We start from the raw sequence: 16,649 nt of genomic DNA on the forward strand, positions 1-16,649 counted from the left end.
AAACCTCATCATTGAGGTGTTTTTGGAGGTTTTCATTACATAGGCATAATTGATTAAATCATTGGCCATTGGTGCTTGACCTCAATCTCTAATCTCCAGCATCTCTCCCCTCCCTGGAGGTCAGGGGGTGGGACTGAGAGTTCCAATCTTCTAATTATGGCTTGGTCTTTCTGGAGACCAGCTCACATCCTGCAGCTATCTGGGGGCCAGCCAAGATTCACCTCATTACCATAAATGCAAGTGTGGTTGAAAGGGGCTTGGTATACATAATAAAAGGTGCTCCTATCACTCAGGAAATTCCAAGAGTCTTAGGAGATCTGTGCCGGGAATCAAGAACAAAGATCAATATATATTTGCCATTATACTACAGCAATTAATCAGTTATTGCCTTATAAGAATGCATATATTGCTTGTTCATATTAAATTGTGCTTACTTACATTTTTCAAGATATTGTCTTTATACTGAGATTGTAAATTGCATGTTAACAGGAGCCATTTTTTATTCATTTTTGTTTAATCTGCTAATATATCATCTTGTACCCAGTATTATCTAAGAACTCTCTAAGTATTTATGAGATTGATTGATACAAATAAAATAGGGATCTTTTGGGCCTACATCCATATAGTAACATAATACTTGGAGAAATCACATGGTAAAGTCTAAATGGCTAACATTTTGAAGGTAAATTAGCCTGAGTTCAGATATGTTTAGTGTTTTCCAGTGGCCATAAACAGGTTACACACATTCATCTCTTTGAATTTCAGTTTCCTTATCACTAAGGTGGATATAATTACAAGACCGTGAAAAGAGTTGAGGGAAAGATAAACACACACACGACAGAGAGCAAGAGAGATTGTCATACACTAAATGTAGCAGTTTCACTATTTTTGTTGTACCGTGGAAGAATCTAAGTCACTAACTTAACACTTCAGCTCCTGGGTTTTCTCATCCAAGTATTGGATTTTTTTATTATTAAGAGCACAGTTTTCCTAGATCTCTTTAAACAAAGAACAGCAAAGAGCAGACAGCTGTTTTATTGGACAGGCATTAAATGATTTGAGAAGAAATGACCCTAATGTGTACATGTTTAGGAGTCTCCCCTCTAAGGGTTAAATAATTAGGGTCTTATTTACACTGAAGTTCTCCAAACAGGTGAGCATTCTCCTCTTTTAACTATAAGTAAACTGAAGATAGCTCTGTGCATATTCAATGTCCGTAGTCTCATACTCCCTTAAAGACTTAAAAATGGGCTATATTAATATTCAGTAATATTGAAGGGTTTTTCTTATTTATTTAAACATCTTTCATTATTTTTTAAATAAAAAGTATTGCTTTAACTTACAGTTCTGGTGCTCCTCAGTATCTGGCAATTGTTTTTAAGTAATAGAGGCAAAATTTTATTCATGCACAATGTTAAAAGAACTCATGAACTTGTCTCTGATCCCCTTATTAAGAAATATACGCTAATACACATTTCCCTGTAATCTGGTATTTTCATGGACTACTCTTTCCAAGTAAGTTAGACAGTTGCTTATGGATTTAAACATTAGAACCATCCCGCCTTCAGAACACTTGCCAGACATCTAGAACCAGTAGGTACAATGACAGAAAATGCTAAAATCCTAATTAATTTTGAGCACTTTTTACTTAATAACTTAATTCTAACTGAATCCAAGGTAACTATATTAATATGAGACAAAATAGAATTTTGAATAAGAAAACATTAATAGAGATAAAGGAGGTTATTTCATAATGATGAAAGCTTCAATTTATCAATAACGTAAAGCAGTTTTAAATTTGTGTGTACTTAACAGCATAGCCTCAAAATCTGTACAGCAAAAAGGAGACAGAACTACAAGAAGAAATTTTTTAAAAACTACTGCCCTTTTAGAAGAGCTTAACACACTCTTCTAAATTAATCCAATTAGAATAAGTAGTCAAAAACCCCAACAACCAGATAGATAATTTGGATAACTCAGTTATCAGACTTCACCCAGTAGATCCACATCGCTTCCCCAAACTGCAGACTATTCCTTCTTTGAAAGCACACACAGGACAAAAATTAATCGTATATTGGGTCATAAAACAAGTTTCAACAAATTTCAGAGGATTGAAAACATGTGGCCTATTTTCTCTGACCATGATTTAGTTAAGCGAAAAATCAAAACAAAGAGATAATAAAACATAACCCGTATGTTTGGAAACGAAGAAACACTTGCCTATAGGTATCCCTACTGTGTGCCTAACAGGTACACAAATTCCACACGTCCAGGCTACCCAAACCGCCCTCCTGCTCTGCCCCATCTTTGTCACCGACACAATGTCCACCTCGATGTCTAAGGCATCGTTTCCGGTCCCACTGACCATGCCTTAGTTCAGGCCATCACCAGTGATGTCATTTTCTCTGTAACTAGACTCTTCTCTTTCAGGTTCATGATTCTCCTACCTGCCACAATATTCTTTCTAAAAGTTTGGTTTAATCACATAAAGTCTTCATTTAAAAAGTTTTAAAAGGCCTCAATACCAACAGGATAAAATCCAAACTCCATGACATGACATTCAAAGATCCTTGCATAGAGTCTCTGCCTTTGTTTCCATCTTTATTTCCTCCCAAGCTCTGGTGCACCTTTGTGTGCCAGCTTTGCTCTCTGAACACCCCTTCTGTCTATCTCCTCCTTGCCATCTCTTCCTTACCTTTGCACGTAGGAATCTCCCTACCTGGAACGTCCTCTCTCATTGCATACCCACCTGACCATTTCCTGTGTATCCTGGAAGACACAGCTCAAGCATCACCTTCCTTGAGATGCCTTGCCTGGTTAATCCTCATAGTGTTATTCACTTCTTTACTTTCTACCCTAGAATTATTGTGTGTGTTTTTTACTTCAGTTTTGTAAATTAGCTATTTAAATATCTACGTATGGTATTAGACCATAAACTACATGCATGCAGGAATTTTTTTCTCAGCTTTTTAAATTCTTCGCACTTATATAGGCAGGGCTCAAAAAATTGAATTCCTGAATAAAATTAGAATTAGTAGGATAGTTTAAACGTGTTTACTGAAAGAAGCAAGAAGGTCAGTCAACAGATTGGCAGTGAGCAGGGAGAGCAATGGTATGAAAAGGAGATGGAAGAACACGTAACGAATATCAGACAGCACATTTGGAGTCATCGTCCTAAAACCTTTTAGCGTCTTGAAGGAAGGAGTGAAAGGTAGAGTTGTACAGTTTTTATCTGCACAACTCAAGAGGGTGCCATACACGCCTAGTCAAGGATGCGATTGTGTCGTGGAGTGCAATCCTGAGTGGTCACATACGGTTTCCTTGATCAAATGAATCACATCCTTAGGACACAGGAAATAATTGTTATTTATTGCAACCATTGGGAGTCATTAAGAAAAAGATTACATTTTGCCTACTCTAAATAGTGAGAGAAGCATGTAACACCTTTCGGAAATCTTCCCATCAAAAACAAATAGGTTAGATACCTAATGTAGCAAGTTTTAATTATATGGAACAAAACCACAATTAAGCCAGATAATATGAGCCATTGTAGTGGGTTGCAAACCATATCCACCTGTGGCATAATTTACAAAGTTTGCTTAAGGTTTACACTTGAATATTATGATTTGCAGTCAAATAAATTCAGACCAAATAATTTAGACAATAAATTTATATACTTGCGTTACCCAGTTTATTAAATAATAGGTACCCAGAAGCCCCAGGACTGAGCCTCACATGGGAATAATTAGAATTCACTGACTTGAACTGATGGCTTTATCTGCTTCAAAGTCTCATGCTAGTTTGCAGACTCTCATTTCATACCCAGAACACCATTTGGTTGCCGACAGTATAAACCAAACACAGTCATGACAATTTTTTCTGGCAAGCAGCTAGAAAGAAAAATAATAAACTCTGCAAATTTCACCTGCAAATGCTTTTTTAAAGCAATGAGTCTTGTTCACTGCCTACATTCGGGAAATCACGTTTCCCTGCCCAAGCTGAAATTCCTGGGCCTGAATATGTTCTCCACCCACTTCCTATACCCCTTCCCTGTCAACTGGATGTGTTCTTCAAAGCAACTTTTCACATAAGGATAGCCACTGGCTTGTTGCAAACCACCTATTTTATCTGTTTTAATGTCTCTTTTCTACAGATCCTCCTGCCGTGGAACCAGCGTTCCTGGAAATCCGGCAGGGACAAGACCGAAGTGTCACGATGAGCTGTCGGGTCCTGAGAGCCTATCCGATACGGGTGCTGACCTATGAGTGGCGCTTGGGCAACAGATTATTACGGACGGGCCAGTTCGACTCTCAGGAGTACACAGAATACCCGGTGAAGAGTCTTTCCAACGAAAACTATGGGGTTTATAATTGTAGCATCATCAATGAAGCTGGAGCTGGGAGATGCAGCTTTCTTGTTACAGGTAAGATTCCAAATATTTCGCATTATATGTATTTTTTAGATAAGGAATCATAGGCTTACGTCAACATATGAAAGCATTTTGCAAATCCGTGGCGCGAACTATGAGCCGGTTGAGGCCTCTAGTTAGAGCTTCTACTCCTTTATTTTCAGGGCAAGTCTGTTTTAGTAGTTAACATAGTTTATTATGTCAATATAAGGATATTAGTTGTGCCACAAGATAGTTTATGTGCCTATAAAACTAGACAGAAGTTTATGTGAATTCAAGTAGATTTGGTGATGAGGTTGTTTATTTTGAGTGTTTCAGTAATAAAGTGACAAATCTTAACTAGCTTTCTTTAGATCAAATTGCAAATATTAATACATACTTTCTTCTGCAAGTCTAAAATCCCTTGTGAACCAATGCTTGCTTTGGTTTTCTTAATAGCAGAAAGGGTGCTTTCTTTTTTTTCCTTATTTATTTATTTATTACCTCTTAATGTATGGGGAATCTCCATTTTGTCCTTGGCTTACCATAGGTTCACAGATACTCAAAGGGTAAGCAATAAAGTCGTATCTGGCATATAATGAATTAGAGAGAAGTGTCAATACTTTTTGAGGTCATTATCTCTTAATGTATTAAAAGAAATATTAAGTCTGTATTAACTCTTAGGTACTTATTTAAATTATTTTTATAATCTATATACTAAAGTAAATCTGTGTTATTTTTGAGCTAGGGTTAGGCACACATTAAAAGGATATATTATTTATTATTATTATTATTTTGTTCTAGGTAAAGTTAGTTGTAATAGAGTGTTCATACTAGTAAAACAAGAAATTGGACATTGTATATTATCTGAAAAGCAATCCTATAAATTATAATTAAAATGTTTCAGACAATTAAAACTTGTTCATTGGTAATATAATTCTTATTAACCAGTTCTTACTCATCAGAGAACTCTTGAAATATGAATTGCCTTGAGATGTTTTTGCTTTCTGAAATATAATATTAAATAGGTAAAATATAATTGAGTAACCAAGATGCCCTCTCTTCTGGATCTTGCCACCTCTTGGTTTCACATCCCTCTTATTAGCATTCAGTTGAACTTAAAACTTTTCTATTTTGATTCTTCTAAGTAGAAAATCAAAAGTCCCTAGGACAATACTACTTACATGGCGATCTAACTGCTAATTTTTGTCCTTGGAAATATTTACAAGAGAAAGAGAATGTAGTCTATTACTTTACAGGGTAATTTAAATGGCATGATGTACTTTCATTCCTTGTTTATATATTATTTTCCCAAACTAAGAAGAATCCTTCAAAGGCAATTGTTTTTCACATATCGGTACAAATAGAGCACCTTACTTGCTTTCATGAACCCCCCAAAACAAAAATACTCCATAAAATTACATCTCTTTCTTCAACCTTTTTGGCCTTATACACATTCTAATTTTCTTTGGTGACACTGTTTTCTAACTTCAAGCTAGTTTAGACTGTGCTGCCTCTGCAAGATTTTCATTTGCTCTCTATTATGTGATCCAAATCCTATTTTTTGAACTAGAAGACAAGCTGAGACCTGAAGAAACACTAGCTCTATTTTCCCATTCCAGATCCATGGGGTGCAATGAGTAGATTTCGATAGCTGCAGAAAGGAATAAACCTGTTATGGATTGCCCCATAGAGGGAGAGGAAATAGTCCCAAGCATTAATTTGTTCCCAGTGTGCGCTTTTCAATCTTCTGGTCAACCTCATTGTTTCAAGATCTCCACATACACTTTAATACAGTTTTGAAGAAGAGAAAAGGAAATGACTGAATTCCAAATACAGTATAATCCAGGAAAATATATAAAGAAATGAGTAAAACTCCAAGTAACTATGATTTAAACAGGATGGAAAATTATTTCACACAAGTTAAGGCCTTGAAGTATCATTTCAGAAACTAACATAATGGCTCTGTTCCACAAAGTCCTCGGGGATTCAGGCTTCTTCCATCTTACTGCTCAACCATCATCAATAGATGGCGCATCTCATAGCCCTAATGGCTACCTAAATTCCTGACATTACTTCTACATTTCAGCATATTCCCTCTTTTTAAGGATACTTCTCAATAGTTTTAGATACTCTTTCTACTTGCATCTCATTGGAGATAACTTAATCATATTGCTGTACCTGCAATAAAGGCTATGGGTATAGATTTTATTCTAGAAAGATTAAATCACACTTTCTCACATATATTTTAAATTGCCTTTATTGAAAATATTGCAATGAAATTAAATTGAGATTGTCAAGGAAAATCTAGGATCTCTGGTTTTATCTCTGTAATACTTAATACCATTACTGACAGTCAGAACCACTTTTCAGGGTCTTAGAGTAATTAAAAAAGACAAGAATAGGTTTAATCATAGACTCAAGAGATTTTGTTGATAAGCAACAGATTTGAGGGTACTATGTTAGTTATTTATTACTGTATAGTCAGTTACTACAAACTTAGCATCTTAAAACAGCACACTTATTATCTCACAATTTCTGTGTCAGGAGTCCAGGCTTAGCTAGAATCTCTGTTCTGAGTCTCACAAGGCTGCAATCAAAGTGTTGGCTGGGATGTTCTTATCTGGGCACTCAACGTCGGATAAGAAGTTGAATCACTTTCAAGCTTTTTCAGGTTATTGAAGGAATTAAATTCCTTATGGTTATATGACAAAGGGCCCTAGAATTTTGTTGTTTGTTGACTGAAGGCCACTTCTATGTCCTGGAAGATGTCTGCAGGTCCTAGAGATCACCTGTAATTCCTTGTCATGTGGGCCTATTCCAACATGGCTGCTTACTTCATCAAGCCGACAAGTAGGATCTCTAACTCTAGTCTACTAAGGTGGAATCTTATACAACATAATTCCTGAAGTAGCATTCCATCACAGTTTCCTCTCACCCTCAATGGGGGAGAATTACACACAAAGACACAAAAACTGTAGGTAGGAATCACTGGGAGTCATCTTTGGGTCTGTCTGCCACAAGTAACAGCATATCCTGCCACTAGAAGTACTTTTAAAATACAGCCTACATATGAAGGAAACTACTTTATCTATGGCAATATTTAAAGAAATTCTTCATAGTTTAATCCCTTTCAATAAACATGGCAAATAGGGTTTTACCAAGCAAAAATTTTCCTATGACTGTTACTTTCACCTTTAGTTTGGAAAAATTTGTGCTAGGATTGTGCATCCTGTACTTTCCTTTTGGTATACTACAATATTCAGATTGACACATTGGAACTCCTATTTTCTCCATGTTCAGCACCAGCAGATCAGACACATAAGCAAATTAGACAGATCCTAGAGACGAAATAAGGCAAGAGTGAGACATTTTTTATGAAAGGGAGTATATGTTATCACCCAGTGAATATAAAGAAATTCAGAAAGACTGAGAGCTGTAATATTGCCTCAGACAGGTTGTTGGAGGACTCTAGCATTGCTTAGTCCTGAGGAACAGAGAGGAAAAATAACAACCAAATCAGATTTGACTCCAAATCAGAATGTTTTCTAATGTCAGATTGAATTGTATGATGACCAGATAGAAAATGTATTTTATTCTTTGGCAATGCATATGTTTGTGCTGTTCAGCTAGATACTTGTTACTTATGAACGTCTAAAAATCAATTACATAAGATTGTAGAAAAATCATTAACAACTCTCGGAAGTAAGAGTAAATGAACTGATTGAAAAATAATATCTAGTAAAATTCCCTGTGCTAACTCTAAAAGACAAGAAACTTCGATGTCAAATCAAATATTTTTCTGGGCCAGAATTCTATGAAATTTATTAGAATTTTATTTGTGATGATAACAGGTAGACCAGTGGATCCCAGTGTTTCAGCCAGCTTATGAATTGCAGTAGTATTAAAAAAAATAGAGAGCAGAAAATGCATAATACGTCCTAACAACTCTTAATGTATAGCATTCCATGGTGTACAAAGTGATTGAACTTCCATTCTTTTCATCTCAAACAATCCTGCTGTGTGTGTACAAGAGGTGGTATCACCTTCCTTTGACAAATAAGCTAACAGAGGCTCAAGAAGCCAAAAATAAAATGTGTGTCTTCTGATTGTAAATTCAAGCTCTTTTTGACAAACTTCAGTGAGGTTTTGTTAGTGGTGCTAAAGGAAATTTTGGATAATTAAGCTAGATAAAATGTAAGTGAGTCCATGCTGAACCTGAGAAAGTAGAATTAAAAATGTAAATATTAATTAAGGAAGTTAATACTATCACTTAGCCAAAATTTTACCAAAATATTTACTTTAATATTGGATCTAATTTATACAATATTTTAGATAAATTTTATTTTTCTCTAGTAAACATTTCATGAGTAATCCGTATTTTATATTGTACTTAAAGCAAAACTTCTATTAAAATTTTCATTGTAGGGGCCGGCCCCGTGGCTTAGCGGTTAAGTGCGCGCACTCCGCTACTGGCAGCCCGGGTTCGGATCCCGCGCGTGCACCGACGCACCGCTTCTCTGGCCATGCTGAGGCCGCGACCCACATACAGCAACTAGAAGGATGTGCAACTATGACATACAACTATCTACTGGGGCTTTGAGGAGAAAAAGGAGGAGGATTGGCAATAGATGTTAGCTCAGAGCTGATCTTCCTCAGCAAAAAGAGGAGGATTAGCGTGGATGTTAGCTCGGGGCTGATCTTCCTCACCAAAAAAAAAAAAAAAATATTTTCATTCTAGTCACAGAAGTTTGATGACTTCTTAATTCTCTGCATTACTCATTTTCTTCGTTATAAAATCATGTAATTCCTCCAATGAAAGATTCCGAGCAGTGTGGCTATCAAAAGTCTATTCGTGGACTCTTAAAAATAAAGCATTGCAACGTAAAAGTTCAATTTAAAGTAGATTTCAAGCACTTATATTTCATTAACTACAGACAGTTTAAAATGTATACAAACTAAGAAAATCATGGTTTTTATATGATATACTAATTTCTGAATAACACACTGTGGGCTCTAGTACAAGAGAGAACAAGAAAGTTCAAGTGTAAATGCTTTTTTTAGAGTCTAAAGAATGTTGTAAGGATGAAAATTGATTGAATTTAGTAAAATTAAAGTAGATTTGAAAAGTTAAACATCAAAGTCAGAAAATTTGGCCCCTGGCAGAGGGAGGAAAACATAACTGATAGTTGGACCCAGGAGGTAAAGTTGAGCTCAGGGTGACCACATCTCGGAACCAGGAAAGAAGAGACGTAGACATCTAGATACAACCAGAAGCAGGATATGAGACTCAAAACTAGGGATGACTCGTGCTGTGGACTGAATTGTGTTCCTCAAAAATTCATATGTTGAAGCCCTCCCTCCCCCACGTGATAGTATTTGGGGATGGGGCCTTTGGGAGATAGTTGGGTTTAGATGAGGTCATGAGGGTGGGGTCCTCATGATGGGATTTGTGCCCTTATAGGAAGAGACACCAGAGACACCAGAGATTTTGCTCTCTTACTCTTTCATGCCACATGAAAACACATTGAGAATGTGGCCGCCTGCAAGTCAGGAAGAGAGCTCTTACCAGGAACTGGCTATGCTGGCGCCCTGATCTTGGCCTTCCATCCTCCAGAACTGGGAGAAAATAAATTGCTGTTGTTTAAGGCACCCAGGTTATGGTATTTTGTGATGGCAGCCCGAGCAGACTAATATAGCCAGTCACAATAATAAGTGCAACTATGTCATAAATCACAGCATCAAATTATAGCAGGGAGCAAAAAATGCAAACTCTCCTTGTCCAGATGGAACTCTTCTGGATAATTTGTTGTGGGTGTGGCTGTCTTTCATTCTTGGTAACTACATAAAGATGGTTCTTCAATGCCTGAAAGATGTTAACAACATCTAACAGTTCAGCCTTGTTAAGCCATTTAACTCCCTGTGGCCTTAGCTGCTTTATCTGTAGAACAGGAGATGATAAATCTGTTTCCCGTGGAAGGTAATTTTAGGAGTGTCAAATAAGCTAAACAATGCGATAGTATTTTAAAAGCAAAAGAGTGTGATCATGTAAACGTAAGATGGGTGGAGTTCCAGATTTGGCCACAGGTAAGCTAACCCTTTTTGCTTTCCATCTTGGAAACACACTAGTGAAAATGCCACAAAAAAAAAAGAAAAGGGAGGATGACCAATTGCAGAGAAGTTGTCAGTAATCAGTACCTACTTGAGCTGTGGTCGGGAGACAGAAGTGTGGTGAGACCGTTAGGCTGGAGTAACAGAAGCCGGTGACCACCTTCTGTGGCTGGCCTGAGAGAGGACTTCGTGTTGTAGGTGAGTTTTTCCCCCTCCGTGTATATTCTGGGTGGCTTATTACCTGACATTGCTGTGGGGCAGGAAAGCAGCGGCTCTAACTGGGATCAGCAGGGGAAAATTGAGGGAGAACCAGAGCCTGGCTGGGGTAGACAGTGCACAGCAATGAGGGCACTGGGGGGGCTCCTGGCATTCCTTCTTTTCCCCCCCAACCTCTTCAAGCAGACAACTCCCAAGAGACAGGCTACCCTGTGATAAGAGCAGTACATGGGGTTGAGCTATTGGAAGCCGGGGATACTGGAGGGAGAACTCCCTGAAGAGAGGAGAGGGATGGGAAGATAGAGAATAACGGAACTGTCACTGAAGCCAGAGTCTGTCCTGAAGCGCCTCTCCCTTTCCCTAGAGGAGCCCCAGCCGTAGCCGAGGCTGTCTCACTCCCGCGGGCGATGTCAGACAAGGCACTTGGGGGCTCACAGGACTAAGCATGCAAAGCCATGAAAAAAACTATTGTATTCAACCATAAAAGTACACAAACTCTGTGAGGTGACGGTTTTCAGGAGTGGAAAATAGGCAACATAGAACCGCAATGCCTGTGAGGAGGAAGACTCATGAGGGAAGCCCTGTTCTCAGTCCTGCTCTCTGTCTGGGCACATTTGCTGTGCACGAGCATAGCGAGCTGCAATGCAAGCAGAGCATGAGTTCCTGCAGAGCTGAGGAAAGACATATTCAAGTTTGGGGCAGTGCAAGGTACTATCTACAGGGCAGAGCACGGGGGCAGATAGCGCTGTGTAGAGGAAGGCTCATAGGAGTTTGTGTGGATCCCATACGAGTCCTTGCTGAGGACTGGGCTGCACAGACAAGGTACAGCTAAGCATTTGCTGCTCTTTGGGGTTCAGAGCAGAAAAGTGATCATAGAGTTCAAGCAGTGATGGAGGAAGCTAGAATTCTCAGCTCAGTGGAAAAGGATATACCTCCTTAAAGTTCCAAATACTGTGGTGAGATATCAGAATGATTAAGCCTTAGGAATTGGACCATGCTTGATTGTAAAGGCCTGTTCTAGATACTCCCTAACTAAGGCTAACACCCAGCCCTGATAGGATTCACGGGGAGACAGAATCTGCAAGTTGAGTCCCACCAAGTTGGAAGAGCTTGGGAAACACCCTAAGTTCTCCATAGATCTTACCCTAATAAAAAGCTAGCATACAAAATTGTGGTGTGGTCAGCAGGTAACTGAATTACCTTCTGGAATAAGCATCAGCACTCTTCAGAGGAAGAGAGAATAGTCCAGTTATCTATAATATGTTATATAATATTGTATACATTACTAATAATGTAGTAATAGTAGTTACTATAATATATTACTACTAATGTTCAGTAAACAGTAAAAATTACCTAACACGCAAAGAAAACAGGAAAATGTTACCCTTAGTCAAGAATAACAGTGGTCTATTAAAAACTAACCCTGAGAGAGCCCAGATATTGCATATGGCAAAAAATAGCTATTATAAATAATTTCAAAGTATTAAAGGAAAATATGTTCAAAGATTTAAAGATAAATGCAGTGTTTATGAGCAAATAGATAAGAAATTTCAGCAGAGGAAAAAAAATGCTAAAAAAGAACCAAACGCAAATTCTGTAACTAAAACTGTATAATAACTGAAATGGAAAGTTTTCTGGATGAGCTTAACAGCATATTGGAAATGGTAGAAGGGTCAGTGAAACTGAAGACAAGTTGAAAGAGCTGATACAATCTGATAGGTAGAAAAAATATCGACAACTAAAGAAAAGAGACCTAAGGAATTGAGGATGACATAAAATGGTCTAAAATAAGTGAAATTGAAGTTCTAGAAGAATGAAAATGGGACCAAAAAATGGTTTTTCAAACCCACAAATTCAAGCATATCATGATACACAAAAGAAAAAAAATTACAAAGAGAACCACACCTAGGCACAGTATAATCCAACTTTGGAAAACCAAAGGCGGAGAAAATTTTCAAAGCAGCCAGAATAAAAATGATATTCTGATGATGTGCCTGACAATTGCCTTCTCATTGGACACAACGTGGGCTAGAAGACAGTGCAGCAACATCTTGAAATCTTGAAACATCTTTAAAATACTCTCAGAATACAATTTTATATCCAGCAAAAATATACTTTAAAAAACAGGGTCAAGGGGGCCCAGTCCAGTCGCGTAGTGTAAGTTCACGTGCTCTGCTTCAGCGGGCCTGGGGTTCGCAGGTTCGCATCCCAGGTGCGGAATGCACAGCTTGTCAGGCCATGCTGTGGCAGGCGTCCCACATATAAAGTGGAGGAAGATGGGCACAGATGTTAGCTCAGGGCCAATTTCCTCAGCAAAAAGAGGAGGATTGGCAACAGATGTGAGCTCAGGGCTAATCTTCCTCATCAAAAAAATAAATAAAAATTAAAAATAAGGTCAAATAAGTATATTTTTCTGAAAAATGAAAGCTAGAGAATTAGTAGTCAGCAAAACTGAACCACAAAATGTGCTAGAGAGCATTCTTTGTACTGAATGGAAAGGTTATCAGTGGAAACCAGGATATGAAAAAAGAAATAATCTTTTCTCCTAGGTTTTCTTCTGGGAGTTTATGGTTTCAGATCTTACGTTCAAATCTTTAATCCATTTTAAGTTAATTTTTGTGTATGGTGAACGCTGAGGCTCCAATTTCATTCTTTTGCATGTGGATATCCAGTTTTCTCAACACTATTTATTAAAGAGACTATCCTTTCCTCACTGTGTATTCTTGACACCCTGACAAAGATCAGTTGACCATATATGAGTGAGTTTATTTCAGGGCTCTTAACACATACACTCACACACACACACAGAAACACAAGGAAATTTTGGAGGTGATGGATATGTTTGTTTCCTGGATTGTGGTGATGGTAACACGAGGTATGCATTTGTCCAAACTTACCAAATTGTATACATTAATTATGTGCAGTTTTTTGTATACCAATTATACCTCAATAAAGCTGAGGAAAAAAAATGAAATGGAGAGGATCATATCCAGTAAATAAGTGAGTAAAGATAAAAGACTATGTTTCTTTTTTCCTGTAATTTCCCTAATAAACAGCTGTACAATGGTCAGCAAATTACAGCTTGGGGACCAGCCAACTGTTTTGGTAAATAAAGGTTAATTGGAACATAGCCTTCTCCATTTGTTTATGTGTTGTCTATGGCTGCCTTCGTGCTACAATAGGAGAGGTGAGTAGTTCTAACAGCAACCAGATGGCTCCTAAGCCTCAAGTATTTACTATCTAGCCATTTAAGGAAACGTCTGCCCATCTTTGGCTTGAAGCAAAATAATAGCATTGTAAGTTAGGGTCTATAAAATATTTGGAACTAAAATATCACAACAATAGCACAAATAATGAGATTAATTTGGATTATACTGTTGTAAACTTATAACATTTGTGAAGTGGGAAGTGAGAAGTGACTAGGGACCTCAGGGAAGCATGAGTGTGAAGTGTGATATATTATGTGATACAACATTAACTCTAAATAGAATAAGTAAGTTAAACTTGAATAATTACAGCCATGCAGAAACTTCTAAAAAGTTTTTTAAAAAGTGGTGCATTAAAGGAACTAAAATATATTTGAATTTACTCAAAATATCACGGGAAAAGAGCAACAGATGATCAAAAAAATACTGAAAGAACAAAGAAAATAAAAAGGAAGATGGTAAACTTTAACCCAATTATCTCAATAATCACATAAAACATAAATGAACTTAACACTCCAGTTAGTTGTCAGAAATCAGAGGACTGGATTAAAAAAACAAAGCAAGCTATCTACAGGATACACAGTGCTGTCTACAAGAAACATATGTTAAATGCAAAGATGCAAAGAGGCTGAAAGGGGAAGCATGGAGGAATGCATAACATGCAAACAGCAGACATAAGAAAGCTGACACGGCTGTATTATTAATGGGCAAAGTAGACTTCAAGACAGAAAAATTGTAAGGGTTAAAGAGGGACATTTAATAATAATAAAAGAGGAATTTATAGAGAAGACATAACAGTTTTAAGTATGTGTCTCTAATAAAAGAGCTTCAAAATATAAATAAAAAGTACCAGGAAAAATGGACTATTCCATAATTATAGCTGAAGGGTTTAACATCTATGAATAATTGACAGAAGATGTACCCAGAAAATCATTAATATTTTAGAAGATCTGAACTATGCTATCAATAATTAAACTAATCAATATTTATAGATCATTTCACTCAAAGTTGTAAACCATGCATTGTTTCATGTGCACATGGAATGCTCACCGAGATAGATAATATGGTGATCAAACATTTTCCTTCTAAGATTGGGAGTGAGACAAAAATACCTACTCTCACCAATCACAAATATTGTACTGCAGGTTCTTACCGCTGCAATCACACAAGAAAAGTCAATAAAATGCAAAAAATTGGAAAGGAAGAAGTAAAACTACTTCTATTCACAGATAATATGGTTGTTTTTATAGACAATCCTAAGAAAATCTACTTGAATTGATAAGACAATTCAGTAATAGCATAGGATACAAAATCAGTATGTAAAATCAATCATATTTCTGACACTAGCTAAAGAAGTTTGAAATTGAAATGTAAAAAATACCATTTCCAATGACATCAAAATGTGAATAAATTTAATAAAATGTGTATAAGACAAACTGAAAAATAAGAAAAATTGCTGAGGAAAATGAAAAAAGACCTAAATAAATGGAGAAATATACCATGTTCATGGATTGGAAGAATCAATATTGTTTTGATGTTCGTTCTGTCCAAATCGGTCTATAGATTCAACACAATCCTGACAAAACTCCCAGCATGGTTTTTGTTTGTTTGTTTGTCGAAATTGAAAAGCTTACTCTAGATTTTATTTGGAAAGCTAAGGTCCAACAATAGTTAGAGCTATGTTAGAGGATGGGGAGAGAAAAAAGTTGGAGGACTCATACTACCTGATTTCAAGGCTTACTGTAAAGCCACAGTAATCAAGATAGTGTGGTTTTTGTATAAAGATAAATACATGGATCAATAAGACAGGACAGAGAATCCAGAATAGACCTCTATGGTCAATTGAGGTTTTCAAAATCACCAGCATAATCCATTGAGGAAATGGTAGTCTTCTGAATAAATTGTACTAGAACAACTGAATATCCATTTAAAAAATGAACCTTATACGATACCTCACACTACTCACAAGATTAATTTAAAATTGATTGTAGATGTAAATATAAGAAGCTAAAACTGTAAAATTCTAGAAGAAAACACAGGAGAAAATTTATGCAAATTTGGAATAAGCAAAGATTTCTTAGTAAACAAATCAAAGCACCACTTATTAAAAAATGATACATCAGATATCATTAAAACTATAATGTTTCTGCTCTTCAAAAAACATCATTAAGAAATGAAAAGGCAGGCTGGCCTGGCGGCTTAGCAGTTAAGTGCGCACGCTCTGCTACTGGCGGCCCGGGTTCAGATCCCGGGCGTGCACCAACACACCGGTTCTCTGGCCATGCTGAGGCTGCGTCCCACATACAGCAACTAGAAGGATATGCAGCCATGACGTACAACTATCTACTGGGGCTTTGGGGAAGAAAAAAAAGAGGAGGACTGGCAATAGATGTTAGCTCAGAGCCGGTCTTCCTCAGCAAAAAGAGGAGGATTAGCACGGATGTTAGCTCAGGGCTGATCTCCCTCACAACAAAAAAAAAAAAAAAGGCAAGCCACAGACTGAAAGAAAATATTTGAAATACATGAATGTAACAAAGGGCTCATATCCGGAGTATACAAATAGTTCTTAAAACTCAATAATAATTCGAAGTCCAGTTAAAAATTGGCAAAAGACAAATAGGCATTGCACAAAAGAGACATTGCACAATTGCCCAATAATTGTATAAAAACTGGTCACCATCATTAGTTACCAGAGAAGTGAAATTGAAACCACAATGAGATGACACTAC

At 37.0% G+C, this 16,649-nt stretch overlaps 1 protein-coding gene across 1 annotated transcript in view; it reads left to right on the forward strand.

Moving 5' to 3' along the window:
* Positions 1-16,649, forward strand: part of MDGA2 (MAM domain containing glycosylphosphatidylinositol anchor 2) — a 791,668-nt gene that overhangs the window by 657,659 nt on the left and 117,360 nt on the right. Inside the window, exon 9 of the mRNA XM_004436360.3 lies at positions 4,154-4,423. Coding sequence (XP_004436417.2) covers positions 4,154-4,423 — 270 coding nt within the window. The remainder of the gene's footprint in view (positions 1-4,153; positions 4,424-16,649) is intronic.

This window comes from Ceratotherium simum, chromosome 3 (genome assembly GCF_057802395.1).
Source record: "Ceratotherium simum simum isolate JZ-2026a chromosome 3, ASM5780239v1, whole genome shotgun sequence".
NCBI classification, from domain to species: domain Eukaryota; kingdom Metazoa; phylum Chordata; class Mammalia; order Perissodactyla; family Rhinocerotidae; genus Ceratotherium; species Ceratotherium simum.